Raw genomic sequence first — 20,229 nt, forward strand, 5'->3', positions numbered from 1 at the left:
TGTGTGTGTGTGTGTGTGTGTGTGTGTGTGTGTGTGTGTGTGTGTGTTGGACTGCTTCAGGAAGGGGCCTTAGGAGAACACAGGCCCCTCCAGAGACAGACATGACTTGTCCAAAGTCACACAGGCAGTAACAGAGTCTAGAACAGATGCTCTGATGACCCACCTTGCTTAGTCCACAACGGTCTGGGTCACTTCACAGTCATTTTCAAAATGGTTGCTTGTGCCAGACTCTGTGCCCAGCCCTAGGGAGAAAAAAAAAGGCAAAATCATAAAAATGGTCCTTGGCCTTAAAGCCTGGATCTCTTGATGAGGGACAGGGGTAGCATTTGATAAAGAGGAGGGGGCAGCCTTTGTAGGAAGGGCTCTAGGCCTTGGGGATGCCCGGCTGGTGCCAAGATCAGGAGATGAGGGCAGGGGAATGTTCCATGGAGGGGCCAACCAGGGGGCTGTTCTCCCAGAAAGGCTGAGAGGAAGGGATGGGTCAGGGATCAGAGGGGCCAGGCTGCTCCCAGCAGAAGCTAGACATGACCGGACAGACTCTTGTACTCTTTCCCTTGCTTGGAGGATGAAGAGGGAAACAAGTGAGGCCAGGATGTGGTTGGTGTCATCCAGGGGAGAGTGGGGTGAAGGGGACACAACTGACTCACCGGAAGGTTGGCTCGAGGGGATTCACTTTTGGGGCCTTATCTTCCTGGGGCCTCGAAGTCCTGCCAGCTGTACCAGTGGGTGCAGTCATCTCACCCAGGGCTTCAGTGGTTACTGACCTGACCTCTCAGCCAGAATCAGAGCCCACCACATCATCCAGGCCCCCTGTCTGGGAGTCCTCATTCTGCTCTGCCACCCTGACCTTGGCTTGGGCCTCCTTCAGATGAGAGTGGATGGCTCTGTACCTGGGCCACATGTGGGCCACGGCCTCCTGCTTGGGTGGCAGTGATGGAGATCCCTCATGCTAAGCTGGGCTTGACAGCAGGGTACAGAGCGGCCTGGCCTTCCAGTCTGCTTGTGACACTGCCTCCTGTTTCCTCTGAGCCTCCGTTTCCCAAGGTGTCTGGTAGGACTAGGAATGCTCATGTTCTGCCTCCCAGGGTTGGGACTCTTCAGGTGTTTCAGGAATGGGCCATTCCTGAACTTGGGCCCAGAAGCTCTCAATGCGCTCAGACCTTACTGAGGACCTTCCCTCCGGTTATGTCTTTTATGTTTTCCGTATTTAAGAATAAAGTGTCTTATGATGCTGGTGAGCACAAGCTTGACTTGCCAGGTCCCCTGCAGAGCCTTGGAACCTCCCAGGGGCACACTCCAGCTCACTCGGTGTCTTTTTCTTCTGTAGCTCTCTGGAATCCCTCTGCCTCCTCCGCCTATGGGACTCCCCCCACTGCAGCCTCCACCGCCACCACCACCTCCGCCACCACCAGGTCTGGGACTTGGTTTCCCCATGGGAGTAGGACCACACCCACCAAATTTGGGGCCCCCACCCCCTCTTCGGGTAGGTGACCCCGTGGCCCTGTCAGAGGAGGAGCGGCTGAAGCTGGCCCAGCAGCAGGCTGCCTTGCTAATGCAGCAGGAGGCCAAGAAGGTGCGGGACAAGCAGGTGGGCCTGAGAGGAGGGCGGGGTGAGGGCCAGGAAGGTGCCCTGGGGAGCAAGAGTGTGGAATGCCCCTCCTTGAAGGAGCTCTGGCTCCACGTGACCTTGTCAGCCAGGGTCACATGCTCACTGCTGGGCGGTCAAGCCGGGCAGGGGCCATGTGACGCGCTCCCCCGAGGGGAGGCAGAAGACAGTCCTGGGACAGAGCCTGGACTTGAGGCCCAGGGGAGCTTGTACTGCTTGTGCTCCGTAACACTAGTGTTAGAATGAAGAAGTAGGGCTGCTAGTGGCTGTGTGCAAATGTGTATGTTTTTAATGTCATTTAAATTTAACTTTTTCAATTAGTAAGGATTTGTTTTTCTCCCTCTTGCTTGTCTTCATTGAAAAATAAAAGGGAAACACAACCCTCATAGAAAATAGAGATAGTACAGCCAAACAGATTTCTACCTTGTCTGTCCAAGGACGAGTGTCCATCACCCCTCTGTCAGTGAGTGAGGGATGCGGCCTATTGTCAGTCCTCTGGAATTGAGATCGGTCACTGCATTGGTCTGCCTTCTGTGTTTTTGTTTAATGTATTTTTGCTTAATGGGAAGATCTTTCCCAACCATTAATAGGCCCATGTGACCTGCTTAAGTCACTTGGAAGCCTAAATCACTTGAGTCCAAGTCAAATAAAGCCTGTGTTGGGAGGAGTTTGCTGAACAGGGGGGAACAGGAAGGATGGAGGAGAACTGAGAGGAAGTCAGTCCAAGCTGTTGGGGGATGGTGGTGCCCTTGCATATGTTACTGTGTATAGATTTCTTTGTTACTATGATGGATTTGACTTTCTGGTGTGTGGATAAATGTTTTGGTTCTGTCTTCCATGTGGAGAGTCTGTTATATTTTGCAATTCAGAAATATGCTGGCATATAGTCCCCATAGGTGCTGTGAATATTGCATTGGCACTACACGTTCTTAAAGCATTGTGATACTTTCCTCCTTTAGGCAGCTGTGTTACTGGAACAGGAACGGCAAGAGATGGCCAAGATGGGTTCCACAGTCCCTCGACCCTCTCAAGACATGGGCCCCATTGGGGCTCGGCCTCCAATGGCTCCTCGAGGTAAGACCTTTGGATAGAGAAGATTTTGGGAAGTGGGGATGAAGTACAAATATTTCTCTAGAAATATCTGGGCTATTTTTTTTTCTTCTGACATTGAATTCCTTCAGTTGCAGCTCCTGTAGGGCCCCCACCCCCTGGTGTCCCCATTGGGGCTCCAGGCCCCCGTCCTCGGGGCCCCCCTCCTCCTCCAGGAGAAGAAAACAGAGAGGTAAGATTGGGAGCCTCTGGTGCATGAGGAGAACACTGGCCACTTTGGTGGCTGATTCCAGGGGGTCTCGGAAGCTGGAGCTTGCTTAACGAATAAGAGACTATTGCCTCAGCTGGGAGATCATTTTTCAGGAAGAGCATTCTCTTTCTCTTTTTATCTCCTATTATTATTATGAACCTTGGGTGAGTTGAAGGAACTGGGCATATTTAGCTTTACAAGAGGGTTAGGGAAGACACGATGGCTGTTTTAAAGTATGTGAGAGTATGTGAAAGGCTTTCATGAGGAAGACACTTTAGCCTCCTTTTATTTAGCCTCAGAGAGAGAACCTGGGAGCAGTGGATGAAAATCGTAGAGAGGCAGGTTGTGGATTGAGTTAAGGGGAAAACTGGCCAAGAGGTATAGCTTGCCAAAGACATTTCGGGCCATCTTAGAAGGTAGTGAGCTCTCTGTCACTGGTGGTGTCCAGGCAGAGGTTGGAATGGCTGCTTGTCAGGAGTAGCAGAGCCTGGATTCCTGGTTGGGCTCAGTGACCTCTGAGAGTTCTTCTAAAACCAGTGTCGGTGAGGCATGGGACATCATGGCCCGACATGAGACAACAAGCCCAAATGCAGTCAAGACTCCCAAATAAAATAGAATAGTCCATTCAGTTCAGTAAACGTTTGTTGAGCACCTGCTCTGTGCTAGGCACACTGTTTGTTGTTAAGGAAGAATGAGGACACAAGTTAGATGATAGTGAATAAGGCCAGATGAATGAAAAGAAGGGGCTGGGGTTTGGAGGAGGCAAGTGTCAGATTGTCTCCTTCTGTTACACGACTAGTTGAGTGACCCTGGGCAAGATTATCTTCATCTGTAAAGGAGGTAACATCAGTAGGATTTGTGTCACAGTGTTTTTGGGGAGCTGCCAGGGACAAGAGGATGAGCTTTGTAAACTTGAAAGTGCTGGCTTAACATCAGGATTCTGAGGGAGGGTTCCCTTGGCACAGTCTGAGATTTGGAAGGGCCTTCACATGCTGGCCAGTCCAACCTAGGACAGAGCAGCATTTGTGGGTCTGAGATTTTCTTGATTCTCCAAGCCTGATGGTACCAAAGGGATACTTGATAGGTATAAGGTCACCGTGATCACTCCTTCTTACCAAGTGTCTTTGGCAGACGGATGACCCCAGTGTGGGGCCCAAGATCCCCCAGGCCTTGGAGAAGATCCTGCAGCTGAAGGAGATTCGACAGGAAGAGCTGACATCAGTGCATGGTGAGTGTTAGAAGCTGAGGGGATCTCCCAGACACCTTTTCCCATCCTCTCCTAGACAGGAGAGGAGCAAACTGGTATTTTAGAACTGTCTTTTCTTGCAAGGTCTTAAAGTAATAGAATTTCAGAGATGGGACCTTTGTCATCAGGCTGTTTAGTGCTTCACAACTGAGACTGGTCCCAGAGAGGGCCTGTAGGCGGGGAGGGGCCAATGTATTGGCCAGCACTCCTGCTGCTAGCCTGCTATGGGGATTACAATAGTCCAGCCTACAATCAGAGACTGAGGCTGAGCTCCAGCCAGTGGCACTTTATTAAAGGGTCCATGGTCCCCTCTGAAGAAGTGGACTCATATCTTCCTCCTCATCTGAAATGTCCCCTCCTTCCATGGCCCTGTTTTCATAGGGTTAGATATCCAGACATTCAGAACAGCTCAGCCACATGCAGGATAATTCCATTGGTTGCCATATGATGCATAGGTTGAGATAAGCAAAGACCATCTGTCAGCAGGGCCACGAGCTGGGTGAAGTGAGGAGTGTCACCACTGACTAGGTTGTCTAAGACCGTGCTAGACCTCTCTAGATTTTCAGAATACGTGGGGGGCTTCCTGGGTAGCTGAGTCACCTCTGTTGTACTGGGCTTGGTCACCACAATAAGGAAAAACGAGGCTAGAAGGCCTTTGGTTAGCTTCCTATGCTTAAGCAAGTGATGTTACAATCTGCAGCTCACAGCTCTGGGGCCTGAAAACAGGATTTATAAGCACTCCCCCTGTAGAATCATATCAGATTGGTTGCTGTTGATTGGAATAGAGTAGGGGTCCTCAAGGAATCACCTTTCTCCACCCTTCGATTCACAGAAAGACCTCACTCTTTCTTTGCATTGTTACAGTCTAAATGGGTGGAGGGCAGTCCTCCAGGGGCGCAAAGCCTACATGTATTCGAGAAAAGGACATGGGCACAATTTTTGGCATACTGATTATGTTGCATTTGACTAAACAGTAACTCATGATACACTAAATACACAGTAAATGTCTGTGGTGACTCACTGGCCAAGAATCATGAGGGACAGGCACCTCCTAGCAAAGCATCCTACAAGTCAGGAAAATTGGGGGCTTGTAGGGCATTGTCTGCCCTACACACAGGTTCTGGGCGGCTTGCGTTTATGAGAGTAGTTCAGTCAGTTTTGACAAAACAGCCACCCTGTTACAGTGATAGGAGGCAGCGTCCTGTAGACAGCGAGGGCGGGGGGAATGAGGAACAGAGGAGTTATCGGTCCTCATTGTCAGTGGTGGAGACTGGAAAGGCTTGGGGACATTTGTGCAGAGGAGGAGGCCGAAGGTCCCACCTTGTACACTTGGCCAGCGTCTGACGCAGTCCTCGGTCCTCTGGAGAGTGCTCCTTTTAGGGATGCTGGAATGAAGGGACTGCAGAGCACTTTCTACTGAATGTGCTTCTCCGCTTCAGCTCCTCTACAGAGATACCCTTCTCTGTTCAACATGCCTGACTTAATAGATCTGAACACAATTCTAATTTGTTATGACAGTAACCAGGTCAGGTAGTGAGAACCAGCTCAAACCTTAATGACACCAATATGAACATCACCAGACCAGGGAATTTACATTTTTAGTTGGCAAATTCAAATAACAATTGAAAAGTTCGGAACCCAGATTTTACATGGGGTATATATAATTATCTAATCTTGTTACAACTATTTATTAAAACCAAATGAAACATTTTTACTCAAGCGATTTTCCTTTCTAGCTGTTTTCTTTTAGCTGCTCACTCCTCCCCTAGGCGGGTGAGATTTTGCTGGGAAATTCTTAATGAACACTTTTGGTTTTTTAGAAGATGATGATCCCTGATATGCAACTGAATTCATTTCAGATTTGCCAAATTATTGTAATTGTAAGAAAAAATTCTGGGATGGGATGTATAAATGCACTGAGTAGTCAGTTTCAAGATAGTGCAGATAGAATAAGTTATTTACAATGAATCGTTTGCCTCTCGAGACATGTTCAACATTCAGATGGTAATAATAAACCCAAATAAAATTGGCTTTTCCCATTTAGGTAATACAAGATAGTCCAACATTCTTTTCTTCAAACTGAAACTGAAGATGTTTCTGCTTTAGGCTTAATAGAGCAACAATTTGGTCCCATGACCCCCAGTTATTCTCACGTTGATTTCAGGAAGGCCTATAATTCTAGGCTAAAGAACTCACATCTTATCTCCAGGATTAATCTCTGACACTTCAGAGAATTTTAATTATTGCGTCATGAGGGCCTGAATTGGAAAATGAGTCTTTGTCTCTCTTAATATTATTAGATAGAAGTTTCAAATAATTATTACATGTAAAATTTTTATTTTGTGTTCTTTGCTTTTTGGAGGGGGGAGGGCAGGGCAATTGGGGTTAAGTGACTTGCTGTATCAGCAATGCCATATTCACAATGCCTATGGAGATTACAGATATGCTGATATAATTATCCATCACAAAATACATCATGCTTGCCATATGGGGGAATGAACTAGAAAATTTATTAAGATATCAAAAGACTGAGTCCCAAAACCATAAAGTGAAAGCCATCAGAGTAGTTATGACATTGGCACAGGTAGATAAAGTAGAAAGCACCCACATTTTCAAGCCTTTAAAACAGAACAGGCTACCTCAGGCAAAGGTCCTCCTCTCCCCACTCACAGCTACCACCCAGCGTCCGGGAAGCGCGCTCCCAGCAGCTCCGGCCCCTGGCAGTCCTCAGCAGGAGTCCTTAGCAGAAATTCTGGCTAACTCAAAAAGGGCTTCGCACTGCCGCTGCCTCTGCTGCTGCTGCCGCCGTCGCCACCACCGCCAGCCACCGCAGGAACTCTAGTTTGGCTTCCGCTTCCTCTTGCTCCGCCCCTTCCTGCTACGTCAGCAAGTCCAATGGGGCATGGAAGATCTTTAAATCCCATAACCCTTACACTTGTCCAGGGTCTCATGGCTAGTAAGTGTTAAGTGTCTGAGGCCAGAATTGAACAGAGGTCCTCCTGACTCCAAGGCCGGCACTCTATTCACTGTGCCACCTAGCTGCCCCGCATGTAAAATTCTTAATTCAGTTTTGAAGATTGTGTCACATCTCCTACTAATCACATTATGATGTAAGAATATTATAAGGTGATCTCTAATTCAAAATGATCCCTCAGTAGCATCTGTTACCTAGTCAGAAAATTACCAACAGGGTTCTTCTTTTATACTTTTCCTTATTAATGGAATTTTCTGTGTGAGGAGAAGGGCAGGGACACAGCAGCATTAGTTCTGTTTGATTTCTTTTTTGCTTTTTGGAGGGGGGAGGGCAGGGCAATGAATTGACTTGCCCAAGGTCACACGGCTAGTAAGTGTTATGTGTCTGAGGTCGGATTTGAACTCGGGTCCTCCTGACTCCAGGGCCAGCTCTCTATTCACTTTGCCACCTAGCTGCCCCTGTTTGATTTCAGGTATGAGTCATAGGCAGCCAGTTGTATGACAGCATGTCCCAGTCAGGCTCAGAATTGATCAGGTGGGAAAATGTCTCATTTGCCAAGATGGGGATAGGTCAAGAGAATTGAACCTTCACCTTTTCAGTCATTCTCTCAACTTCCCCAGGGACAGACATCCACTTATGGTGGTCCTCAGACTGTAGGGGCACATGGCATTTCTCTTGAATGGTGAACCAGCCCCCTTATGAGGGGTCAGACACTTATACCTGGATTCAAGACTTAGAATGGCAGCAAATTAAAGTCCCAAGACACTCTTCCTCAAACAGCAAAGTTTTACTAATTAAACCCTAGAGCTAAATCATTGTTATTTTTCTCATATATTAGCCTCAAAATCTCATCTAGAATTTTTTTCACAATGCACAGATTTCATCTGTTTTCCCTTATCATCAACCACCGCGGCCTCCCCCCCCCCCCCCGTCTACAAATAAAGCCAAAGGGAGAACGCCAGACAGTTTCTAGAATACAGTGGTCAAGTGGATCATATTTGGGCACAGTTTACTCAGTGAAAACTATGGTATCAGAGGGCACTCTGGCTTTAGAACCAGGGACTCATTTAGCCTTGGTCAATTATTGCACAATAATAATCTTTCTCTGTGAGTCGCCAGATGGCCACCAGTGGGTGTGAGCTGAAAGGCCACACAGACTGGCCGAGTGACCGCCATGTGCGCTGCCACTGGGCTGGTGTCTGGAGTGATCTACTCTAGTTTCATGGAGTCTTTAATCCCTCGTGGGCCATAGTGGCCCCTTCTGAGCTAAAACAGGACTCCTGAGGGGGGTGGCTTCCCGGGCCTGGGAGGCCTGCGGAGCCTCATGCCGCTGTTGCCACTTCTTCCCCACAAGTTCGTGCACAGTGAAGAGATGCTTCAGAATAGCAGCATTAAAAGATGCAATGACACGAGTTTCCAGATGATCCCAAATGAAACCCGCCTACTATTCAGAAGTGTCATTTCTCCTTTCTGGGTGGCAGAGACCCTAGTTTCTAGTTTCCTGATATCTTGTCAGCAGAGCTGGTCCCAGAGGACTTTCCAAAGATCTCCTCAGAGGATTTTACCAGGTTTTTCTCTCAACAGTGATTTACTAGGATTATTGATACTATTTTCTAGGGCTTTTAAAATACAAACTGTACTCTTAATAGATTATTATGTAACAGTATTCAGATTGAAAAGAGGAAGAAACTTGCTTTAACAGCTTCTCTTAGTCTTCTACTTAAATCATCACCAATCAGGTGATAATTTAAATACCTTTGAAACATCACTTCATAGAACGACATTTATCTTATTGCTTATGGGGTTTTCATGCTAATCACAGTAGTTTATGTAGTGCCCGTGACGTGCCAGGTTTTTTCTATGTCCTGAAAGTTGCTTAAGCCTGTTCTAGTAATGCTTTAAAATGCTTAGTCTATAATTTCCCAATTTTGTTAACAGTCCATGCCATTTAAAATAAGTACCTGTAAATGGGATGGCATTTTGTTTAGTTATGTTCCCACAAGCCAGGCACTGTGGTAAGCACTTCCCGGCTTTGTGTTTCTCCCAGCAACCCTGGGAGAGGTGTGAATATTTATTCCTCCCTTTGTATATACAGGGACTGATGAGATTCTCTGATTTACTGCCATTACAGTATTTTCAATGCGGTCAGTTCTGATTTAGAATGACGAGTGGCAATAACTAAACTTCATTTTGTACAAGTTTCCACTATTTTTACTTGGCTTCTATTCAGAACATTCCCGGTGACACTCCCAGCTGCCCATTACTGTTTCTTTGAGTTCCCCAAAGAGCCAAACCAATTCCTTTAAATGTTCTAAATAATCCTTTAGCCTGACTAGAGCAAAGAGACGATCCTTTCTCCATCAGTCAATTAATCAGCATGCTTTATGAAATATATTTGGTAGTCTTATATTGATTGGGGAAGGGAGACATGTAGCAACTATCCAAGGGAATTGCTCTCAAAAACAATTCTGAAATCATTTCTGTTTCAGTGGGATTAAGATGCTCTCAGAAATCTCCTTTTCAAAACTCCCAGACCCTTCCTTTTCAAACCCTGCGTTTATGCTCGCAGTGCAAACAGACACAACTTCCTTATGCATCTGCTCACTCGTCACTTTCCTTATTGGCTCATGCCACGCCACTCTTTTTTCTTCTTGCTTAATTCCTCTGCTGAACCCCTTTTTGGTTCTTTAGTGCTTACAAATGCCCAGTTTGTGCCAACTTTTTTTTTTAGAGGGGGGAAGGAAGGCAGTTGGGGTTAAGTGACTTGCCCAAGGTCACACAACTAGTAAGTGTGTGTCAAGTGTGTATCTGAGGCTGGATTTGAACTAAGGTCCTCCTGACCCCAGGGCTGGTCCTCTGTTCATTGTGCCGCCTCGCTGCTGTGTGCCAACTTCTTTAAGGGCTTTTGGACAACTGGAATTAGTTATAATCGCCTAGTTTTTATAAGCAGTGGGTAAGTCTTAGAGTCTAACAGATTTTGGTAAGCAGGATGATGAGAGGAGAAAGCATCTCTCCTCAGATTTTACCTCTTATGCAGGAAAAGCACTGATGCAGCTATTTCGGCAGTATCCAAGGTGCTCAGCCAGGGCCCAGCTATGGCATGGGGATGTCACGGGAATGTACTACTAGAAGGCTGTCTGAGAGAGATTGTACTTTTCTGAAGGGCTCATGATGTAACCTTTTCTCTATTTCCTTTCAAATCACTCAAAATTAAGTCCATTTATTTTGTTTTTTTTTTTTTCAGTAATTTGCAAGTTGTGCTTTTCCCTCTTAAAATTGCAGTATTTTATACTTTTAGAAGCTCATTTTAATTTGATCTGTCCTGATCTGGGCCCTTTGATCATTATGACTGTGAGCATTTGTGACATTTTATGACTTTCCGACTGGCCACTCTTACTTTCAAAGCCACTATCACTGAGCTGCCCAGAACAGCCTTAGTGCCATGAAAGCTACCAAGGGCCCTTCTCTGCTATTGAATGGTTACAGGGCTCTGCCTCTAGCCTCACAGTGTCCTGCTCCTCCAGTCATAGGCACGGCTCCCATTTTTTGTAAACTAAACTATTCCATATATTTTTAGGGTTTGGGAAATAGGGGTCCCTGTCCTGAAGAGTCACGTGGTTCAATCCCCTTCAGCCGTTAGGAGAAGCTCCTGGAGATCCAGTCCCAGGTGTGGTATCCAGGCTCATCAGCCAAGAGATTCCCCAAGGGACCCCTCCCCGGGGGTGCCTCTGTGGGTGTGCGTGCACTTTACTCTTCGGTTTTTATGTCTACATATTCTTGTTCAATTCTGTCTTTGGGGATTCTGTCCCTAACTCACTAGATAACCTTAGTATACAAGTTGGACGTATCTTCTCTAACCAGTTGATTTCAGTACAGGTTTTACTGTTTCTCATTCACCTAAATAACTGGCTTAAACTGTAGGTGTGTCACACAACCTGAGCCATTTGAGTTGTGCTCTGATTTCCAACCCAGTTTTCTTTTTCTGGGAGCACTTTGGGAATCCCCCTCAGTCTGGGATGCCTCGTCAGGACTTGCTTGGTGCCTTCAGGTTGTCTGTTTAAGAGCAGGAAACAAGAGAAGGGTAATTGAGCCCCAGTTCTGCCCACTTTTATTCTTTTCTGAAGATGGTCTAAAATTTCCTTACTCTGCCTTCTAATAATAAAAATTCCTTCCTATGATAAACTTATGAAATACAGTTTTTAAGTTTGTTTTTTCTACACTAGGGTCTGAAACCTGCAACCTCAAGGTAGGTCCTTGATTGTGGCCTTTTGACTAAATCTAAGTTTTACAGAACAAATCCTTTTATTGAGGGGATTTGTTCTGTGAAGTTTGGCTTCAGTCAAAGGGCTTCACTTAAGGACCTAGGGGGCCACGTGTGGCCTTGAGGCCTCAGGTTCCCCACCCCTAGTCTACACTAAAATGAAAACCCATTTCACAGATTGATACTCCAAAACTTTAGATGTAGAGGCTGGCTAGCTAAAACTTCTTCAGGCTCAGGGAAATGGGTTTTTCCTTTTTAAATTCTGAGTTGTGGAATTATTTAAGCCTGCAAGAGTTTTCATCTAATTTCTCCTGTACTGTTTCCTAAATTTTGGCATTTTCATATTTTAACACTTCCCTGAATGTCTCCTGATCACATCTCATGACTAATAAAACAGTTGTTAAAATGCGAACTTCCACTTTAAATCTGGCCCTAGTCATTTTAAAGTCCACCTTAAGGAATAATTGATCCATGAATTTTGTTGTTGTTTTCATTAAATTCTACCGGGTTTGTTAATGCCTCATAAGCTCATCAAAATACTTTATTATAAAGACATCCAAATTATAATTTAGAAGTGAAAGAAATAACTATTCCCTTTTCATAAATTTGATTTCCAATCTTTTGTTTTTCTTCAATTAGTTTATGTATCTTTCATCTCAGTAATCTCCAACATGGCTATTGTTGGAAACGGGAAAAAAGAAAGAGATTGGTCCTGTTAAGCCTTTTTTTGAAAGTTTATTTATCATATAGCCTCTTTTTTTTTTTTTGCTTTTTTTGGAGGGCATTTGGGGTTAAGTGACTTGCCTAAGGTCACATGACTAGTAAGTATTAAGTGTCTGACGCTGGATTTGAACTCAGTTCCTCCTGACTCCAGGGCCAGTGCTCTATTCACTGTGCCACCTAGCCGCCCCTAGCCTCTTTCTTTTGGTTGATAACGCCAAAAGAAAAGGCATAGGTCAAACCTTGGAGTTAGCGAAAAGACAATAGCAGAGACAGAAATTTCCCATTCTCTTAAAGATTTTCTTGGTTGTTTAAGGCCCCTTAAAGAGCCCTCTATTCCTGAACTTGGTTTCATCATTTACAAAACAGACCCATGCAGAACACGGAACCAGACACAGCATTAAATCAGACCTGAATTCCTTGTAAGTTTTTCTCTAGGAGATTTTGAAATTAGGATGTCTCTCCCCTGTCTCCTCTATTAAGTATAGAATTTAGGACCATCTTGTAGTTGAGGTCCTGCAGTCAGCTTAAGATAATTCTTCTGTTTCCTAATTATGTTAATGCTTTTAGAATCTTATCAAGAAAACATGACATTTAGTAACAATGCAAATTGCTTTTGTCTAATTTCCCCCTTGGATTCTCCCATCTAAAGTACACTTTGTATTTGGAACAAATCCCTGATAGAATAGCTTGGCTGAAGTTCCATTCCTCTAGACTTGTTTGCAAAGTATAATCACAGGGAGAAAAACTGAGACCCATGAAGGATTTAGTGATGTCAGTAGTTCATTTGTTCTAAAATGATGTTAGGAGATTATTCAATAAAATGATGTCACTTTCAGAGTAATCCAGAGTCCTGGGCTTTGGCCAGAACGATGCCTTGGACTCTTTGTATTCTCAAACAAGACTTGACGATTAATAGCTCTTTTCTTTAGTCATCCTGACAGGGAGTCAATCCACCCTTTTCCCAGTGGGGTGCATTTCTCCTCTTATGCCTGACCCCATATCTTCTGTGGGGGTTCCACAAGCAACAGCCCTGTTGGGAGGAACTTCCCAATGAGGACTGGGTGAGATCCTGGGGACCTGCATCATCAGCTATTCCTGCTGAGAAGTTCCCCAACTGAAGCCTTTGGAGATGATCTCGCTCCAGTGTGAAGCAAGGGGCAGAATTTCCTGCCTGCCTGAGGCCTACCCACATAGGGGACTTTCCTACAGCCAACACTTAAATATTCAGGGATTGGTTTTGGCAAATTCTCCAAGACTTCCAGTTCTTAATTTCTGGGCATAATCTCTGGGGTCCTAAGACCAGTGAACTAGGGCCTAAATCATGTCCTTTACAAGTGAATGTTTAGCAAAATTTATACCTGCTTTCCTTTAAAACTTCCTAAAAATTCACCTCTGATGTTCAGTAACTGAAGTGAAAATAGCCCTTTCCTCATCTCTCTTAAACTAAAATGAGTGGCCTTATCTGGTCAGGACAGGGTGGGATTGCTCCCAAGATGGTCACAGCCTTGACAGTTTCCTGTTCAGGTCCAGAATCTCTTTTCTGAGGCCCTAAAAGTTCCCCCTCAGCCAATTAAAGAGATTTCTCCACTAATAATTAAAGTACTCCTTGTTAAAGGGGGTGGCTAGGTGGCACAGTGAATAGAGCACCGGCCCTGGAGTCAGGAGGACCTCAGTTCAAATGTGGCCTCTGACACTTAACACTTATTAGCTGTGTGACCTTGGGCAAGTCACTTAACCCCAATTGCCCAACTCTCCCCCCTCCAAAAAAAAAAAAAAAGCCAAAAAAGTAAAAGAATTTAAAGGCAAAGAATCTATTTTAACCCTGCCAACAGGAAGTTTTAAAATTAGCTAGAGGGCTAGCTGGCTGAAAACAAAGGAGTAGCAATTCCACTGCTGGATCTTCTTGGCCTTAACAAAATGAAAGGAAAACAGGGAAAAACCCCAGTAGCCTATGTTTAAGAAATTAAAATTATGGCCAATTTGTTCAAAAAATAGAATTTCGGTTGTCTGGAGCTTATAAATTTAGGCAGATTAGGCACAAATTCTAACAATCCCTCTTAGCCCGATCGGAGACCCTTATTAAAGAAAATTAATTTAGGGTAAATCAAGGCATCATATATCAATTTGAGCAATGCTGATTGGAATGGAGGAGGGGTCCTCAGTGAACCTGCTTCCTCACTTGAGCTGTCTGTCCCCTGGCAGGGGATGGTAGCTGTGAAAAATAGAAATGTGAGATCTTCTCTTTGTGGTGTGTAGATGAAGAGGACATGGAGGCAGACATGAGGTCGTCCCTGGGGGTCTCAGCTTCTGAGACTGAGGAAGACGCAGCGTCTTTATCTAAGAAAGAGGTATGTGGTGGAGCCCATTTCCTGGAGGCCAGGTGCTTGTTTGCCTTTCTTGGGCATTCCCCAGGGCAGCCAAGGTGGGAACTTGGTGTGGGCTGGAGGAGAAAGCCTGACAGGAGTTCTGGGGCTGCGAGTCTTGGAAGGACTGAGGGACTGTGGTTTGACTCTGGCTCTTTCTGGTTTCCATCCGGCATAGAAAAACCGAAAGCGGCGGAACCGCAAGAAGAAGAAGAAGCCCCAGCGTTCAGCATCAAGCCGTGCCCCCACCACTGGGAGTCCAGGGAGCCGCGAGAAAGAGGCATCGCGCCCTCGTGGTGCAGACTCTCCTGCTACTGCAGTAGAGATTGAGTATGTCACTGAGGAGCCTGAGATCTATGAACCCAACTTCATCTTCTTTAAAAGGATTTTTGAAGCTTTCAAGGTACCGTGAGCGGCTCTAGCCGGAGAAGGAGCTAGGGGCAGTGGAAGCAGGAAATGGCGGGTGGGGGCACGTGTGTGCTTGGAGCCTGGCAAAGCCTCTTGGCTTACCTGCTTTACAGCTGACTGATGACGTGAAGAAGGAGAAGGAGAAGGAGCCAGAGAAATTAGACAAGCTGGAAAACTCTGCAGCCCCCAAGAAGAAAGGCTTTGAGGAGGAGCGCAAAGGCAGTGATGACGACACCAGTGATGACGAGCAGGTGAGGGGGGTGGGAGGGGGCTGCCACAGGGGGGGGGGGGGGGGGGGGGGGGGCCGGGGGGGGGGGGGGGCCCCGGGGGGGCGGGGGGGTGGGGGGGGGCGCCAGGGGGGGGGGGGGGGGGCCCTCGCAGGGCCGGGGCGGCAGTGGCAGGCTGATGGCTCACTCCATTCTAGGAGAAGAAACCTGAGGCTCCCAAACTCTCCAAGAAGAAATTGCGGAGGATGAATCGTTTTACTGTGGCTGAATTGAAACAGGTAAGCCAGCAGTGTTGGTGTGGCCTGGGTCGGGGAGGGATCCCTAGGTCCTTGGAGGACTGGGAGAACAAGGTTGTGGCCTTTTGAGCTAATTCACCCTCTCTGTGTGGACCTTCCAGCTGGTGGCCCGGCCAGATGTGGTGGAGATGCATGACGTCACAGCCCAGGACCCCAAGCTTTTGGTGCACCTGAAGGCCACGAGGAACTCAGTGCCAGTCCCACGCCACTGGTGCTTTAAGCGCAAATACCTGCAGGGCAAGCGGGGGATTGAGAAGCCCCCTTTTGAATTGCCAGACTTTATCAAACGAACAGGGATTCAGGAGATGCGTGAGGCTCTGCAGGAGAAGGTGAGAGTGGCTGCTTTTCCTGCAGGAGTCCTACCGTCCCTGTTACTGTCATTGCTGTCCCTCGATCCTGTTCTCCCTCCCCGCCCCCCGACTGGTGGTTCTTGATTTGGGGCTGTCCCCTTCCTATCTTGGCACATGGCACAAGCTCAGTCCCCATCAGCTCCTGACTTTTAAAAGACCAATATTGGTTTTTAAGAAACCTGTTTTTTTTTTCACCTCTCTTCTAACCTTCAATTTGGAAGGAGCAAGGAACTACCTCACATGTTAATGTGTTGTCACCTGGCTCTAAGCATGTTGGGAAATGTAGGGAGACCAGGCTTTTGTCTCACAAAGACACCCCCCCCCCCATCTCTTTCCTCAAATATGCCCCCAGTAATGTTGCTTTGGCAGCCTCGAGCCTCATTGCTGAAGATGACTGACTGGGGCCTTTGCCTCGGTTCCATGCCTTTTTCTGATGACTCATGGATGTGGAAAGGCTTTGGGAGACATCTGTGTTGAGTGGATGGAGTTCCTTCTCAGTCCTCTTTGCTTGGGCATACACCAGCGGTGCTGCCCCATAGTACCCTGTCCTGTCACCTGCTCACTTCCCTTTAGGCCTCTTTACCTGACCACGTCCTCAGCGCATGTGGATGAATGGCCATGTCCTTGCAGAGGGTTCTGCCATCTGCCTTTCCTGCCTCGGACTGGATGCCTAATAGACATCTTAGACTCAGCTCAGTCCCCCAAACTTGCCCCACTTCCTAACTTCCTTATCACTATTGACGGCCTCACTATTTATCTCACAGGCTAGGTAGGTGTCATTCTTGCCTTTGCTCTCTATGTCATCCTCATCACTTCCCAGGTAGCCAGTCCTGTCACAAGGCCTTGATTTCACCTTCAGAACTTCTCTCACCCCGCCTTGTCCTCTGATCAGACCAGGCCCTCATCTCCTCATGCTTGGACTATTGCAGTAGCCTGGCAGGGGGACAGCTGCCTGCCTCAGGTCTCCCCCTACTTCAGCCCATTCCCCACTCCTTCCATAGGGTTATCTTCCTCATCCAGTCCTCACCCACCTTGCCCCCTTTTCTAGTGGCCACCTCATCTGTGCCCTCCGCCACCCAGGGACTGGCCTTCTGGCTACGTCTCCCTCAGGACACTCCTTTTGGTGACTCCAGGCCTTTTCTTTGGCTGGTCTCTGTAGCTGGGTGGTTTCTCCCTCCTCTCTCTCTCTCTCTGCCTCCTGACATCCCTGGCTTCCTTCATGTACCAGCTGAAATCCCAGCTTCTATAGGAAACCTTTCCTGCTTCTCTTTAATCCTGATGCTTTCTCTTTGTTGATTATTCCCCCTGTATCTTATTTACAGATACCTAGCTGTTGTATGTCATCTTCCCTGTTAGATTGTGAGTTCCTCTGGGGAATTTCTTCTGCCTCTTTTTGGATCCACAGTGCTAAGCCCATAGTAGATGCTTAATAAAAGCTCATTGACCAATTTAGTGGAAAGAGCCAGGCACCGGAAGGTTGGACTTTTCCAGATGTGGGTGAATAGCCCAGCCCCCAGGATATTTGACTTCTGACTCTATCCAACAGGAAGAACAGAAGACCATGAAGTCCAAAATGCGAGAGAAGGTTAGGCCCAAGATGGGAAAGATTGACATTGACTACCAGAAGTTACATGATGCCTTCTTCAAGTGGCAGACCAAGCCGAAGCTGACGATTCACGGGGACCTTTACTATGAGGTGTGCAGGGGTCAGGATGGGAGACGGAGACAGCGCCTCTGGGCCCGTGTTGTCCACAAGTTTCCTGAAGGCCTCAGGACCCTCCACCCCAGTGTCCCTTCAAATGGGTTTTTGGGGGGAGTTGTTTTTAGGAAGAGAGGGCAGAATTTACATTTGAAAGAATAATGTTTTTAGCTTGATGTCTTTGGCAACTAGATTCAGGAGGTAGATTTTTTAGAACAAACATTGGATTTGGGGGTGAGAGGTCATTTTAGTTCTCCCTGGCCCTTGGAATATATTTGAGAATTATCTCTGTTCCTTGGCAGGCCTCCCTTCCCTTCTTTAGACAAGAACAGAAATGATTAGTGATTGTAATCTGTAAATAAAACCAGCCAGCCCTATTTCATCCAGTTCCCCTTCAATGGAACCCTGTATCCAATACAGACAGTCATTTCTCTTTCCCATGACCTCACTCCCTCAAATGCCTTAATGCCTGGTGGGTTAGGGTGTTCTGATACTTTTTTCTTTTCCCTCAGGGGAAAGAGTTTGAGACTCGGTTGAAGGAGAAGAAGCCAGGAGATTTGTCTGATGAGTTGAGGATTTCGTTGGGGATGCCAGTTGGACCAGTGAGTGCTGGAGAAATGCAGGATGGGCTGTCCGGGGGTGTCTGCTAGAGGTGGGCTGGGGACAGAAGCTTGGGGGAAGGTTCTCACTGCAGTCTCTCTTCCTCAGAACGCCCACAAAGTTCCTCCCCCGTGGCTGATTGCTATGCAGCGTTATGGACCTCCCCCTTCCTACCCTAACCTGAAGATCCCTGGACTGAATTCTCCCATTCCAGAGGTGATTCCCATGCTTCTTTTTCAGCTCATTTAGTTATCAAAAGCCCTGTGCAAGGGACCAGGGCGGGGGGGAGGGAGAGACACAGACAAAAACCAGACAAGGCCCTGCCCTCAAGGAGTGTCTCTTTAAAAAAAAAATTTTTTTTTGAGGGGAGAAGGCAAGGCAATTGGGGTTAAGTGACTTGCCCAAGGTCACACAGGCTAGTTTTTGTGTCAAGTATCTGAGGCCAGATTTGAACTCAGGTCCTCCTGCCTCCAGGGCTAGCCACCCCAAGGAGCATCTCTTCTAAACATACACATAGAACAGCAATGTAGACTGAGTCATTTTGGGTGGCAGCACCCTAACAACCCAAGTGCTGGGTGGGGTCCCTTCTGGCCCAGATGAGGGTTTTCTGGATTCTCCATTCGCTTTACCTAAAAGGTGAGTCTTCATTCTTGGAGAGCAGCAGGAGAGGGGGCTAACTCCCTTCCTCTGCTCTCCCCTCTCTCCCTCTCAGAGCTGTTCCTTCGGTTACCACGCTGGAGGCTGGGGCAAACCTCCTGTGGATGAGACTGGGAAACCTCTCTATGGAGACGTGTTTGGAACCAATGCAGCGGAATTCCAGGTACAACTGCATGCGCGGCTCAAATAAGTTGGCCCTTTAATCACCTGGGGGGGGAGGAGGTTTTCCAAACAGAGCCCTTGAGTGGGAACACTTGTCTGGGGCTAATAGAGACCCTCCGTATCATTCAACAAAATAGCGGTTGAGAAGTTGCTCAATATACTCAACACCATTGCCTCTGGTTAATAAACGCGCATTTATTGAGGGCATACACAAGGCCGAGTGCCGTGAGCAGATGCTCTCCTCTTCTCTTGTGTCTGGCATGCTTTGCGGCACTCCAGATTTTCTCTTCACTCTTCCTAACGAGGGGGGTTCCCTCTGGTCACCAAACTGCCTTGGGGTTGTTGGACAGGTATAAGTCGCCTGCGGGGTTTTTTTCATTTTGTGCTATTTAGAATGTGTTCCCTTTTCGTGGTGGTCCCTGCCTAGGGCTTGTTCCTGGCAGGTTCATTTTGTTCCTTGCTGTGTGTGGCTGCATGTGTCCTGGAGGGGCCATAAAGCACTTGTGTCCTTGGGGCTTTGTTTCAGACTAAGACAGAGGAAGAAGAGATTGATCGGACACCTTGGGGGGAGCTGGAGCCTTCAGACGAGGAGTCCTCCGAGGAGGAGGAAGAGGAAGAAAGTGACGAAGATAAGCCTGATGAAACGGGCTTCATAACCCCGGCAGACAGGTAGCCCATGGTGCCTCCTTTGGGGGGTGGGGCTGGTGGACTCTGCTTTCTGGGGTTCCCTGCTCACGCGACTCCGCTTCCTTTCCTCAGTGGTCTCATCACCCCTGGAGGCTTCTCATCGGTCCCAGCTGGGATGGAGACACCTGAACTGATTGAACTAAGGAAAAAGAAGATTGAAGAGGCCATGGATGGGTGAGTGGCTGTCCACACTGGCCGGGGCGGGGCTTTAAAGGGGCGCTGCCTTCTGTGCTTGGCCTGGGTAGGCAGCCTGACAGGCCCAGCAGAGGGAGATGAGCAGATTGGTGATGAGAGCTAGCGTTTGGGGAGCCTCTGCCAGGCCCCCTTTCTGGCCCAGGTCCCTAACTCTTGCCAGTGGTGTGCAGCTTGAGGCTGGCCTTCTTGCCCCAGCCTGACACCTGTGCACTGTGGTGGCCGGCTGCCTCTCACTCAGTTGTAGAAGGCTGTTTAGAGTTAGGGACCTGGGCCAGTCTTTATGCCAAAAACTGCCAGCCTGAGGCTAGGGGGTCCTTACTCCCTCAGGGGTAAACTTGGCAAACCTGGCTTCTAACAACACCTTTCTCCAAGTGGGCCCCTGGGAGGCTGCATCACATGGACCCAAGGGCGGTCTGGTCACTCCCTTACGACTAAGGACACTCCTTTGGCCCTTCCTTGGACTGACCCCTTCCCC

General features: G+C 47.5%; 1 protein-coding gene across 3 annotated transcripts in view; it reads left to right on the forward strand.

The window, feature by feature from the left end:
• Window positions 1-19,755, forward strand: part of SF3B2 (splicing factor 3b subunit 2) — a 24,047-nt gene extending 4,292 nt beyond the window's left edge. For 2 of the 3 annotated variants that reach the window (XM_069066387.1, XM_069066389.1), the window contains 15 exons: window positions 1,328-1,588; window positions 2,566-2,680; window positions 2,788-2,888; window positions 4,038-4,134; window positions 14,367-14,458; window positions 14,652-14,876; window positions 14,995-15,132; window positions 15,306-15,386; window positions 15,506-15,733; window positions 17,301-17,450; window positions 17,966-18,055; window positions 18,162-18,269; window positions 18,766-18,873; window positions 19,399-19,541; window positions 19,632-19,755. In XM_069066387.1, the coding sequence (XP_068922488.1) occupies window positions 1,328-1,588; window positions 2,566-2,680; window positions 2,788-2,888; window positions 4,038-4,134; window positions 14,367-14,458; window positions 14,652-14,876; window positions 14,995-15,132; window positions 15,306-15,386; window positions 15,506-15,733; window positions 17,301-17,450; window positions 17,966-18,055; window positions 18,162-18,269; window positions 18,766-18,873; window positions 19,399-19,541; window positions 19,632-19,737 (2,043 nt within the window). In that variant the 3' untranslated portion in view covers window positions 19,738-19,755. The remainder of the gene's footprint in view (window positions 1-1,327; window positions 1,589-2,565; window positions 2,681-2,787; window positions 2,889-4,037; window positions 4,135-14,366; window positions 14,459-14,651; window positions 14,877-14,994; window positions 15,133-15,305; window positions 15,387-15,505; window positions 15,734-17,300; window positions 17,451-17,965; window positions 18,056-18,161; window positions 18,270-18,765; window positions 18,874-19,398; window positions 19,542-19,631) is intronic. The other variant, XM_069066388.1, reaches the window with a different exon arrangement.
• Window positions 19,756-20,229: the final 474 nt, after the last annotated feature.

This window comes from Petaurus breviceps, unplaced genomic scaffold, assembly GCF_028583685.1.
Source record: "Petaurus breviceps papuanus isolate PSGF00001 unplaced genomic scaffold, PetGlider_PUasm1.0 90721, whole genome shotgun sequence".
Classification (NCBI taxonomy): Eukaryota; Metazoa; Chordata; class Mammalia; order Diprotodontia; family Petauridae; genus Petaurus; species Petaurus breviceps.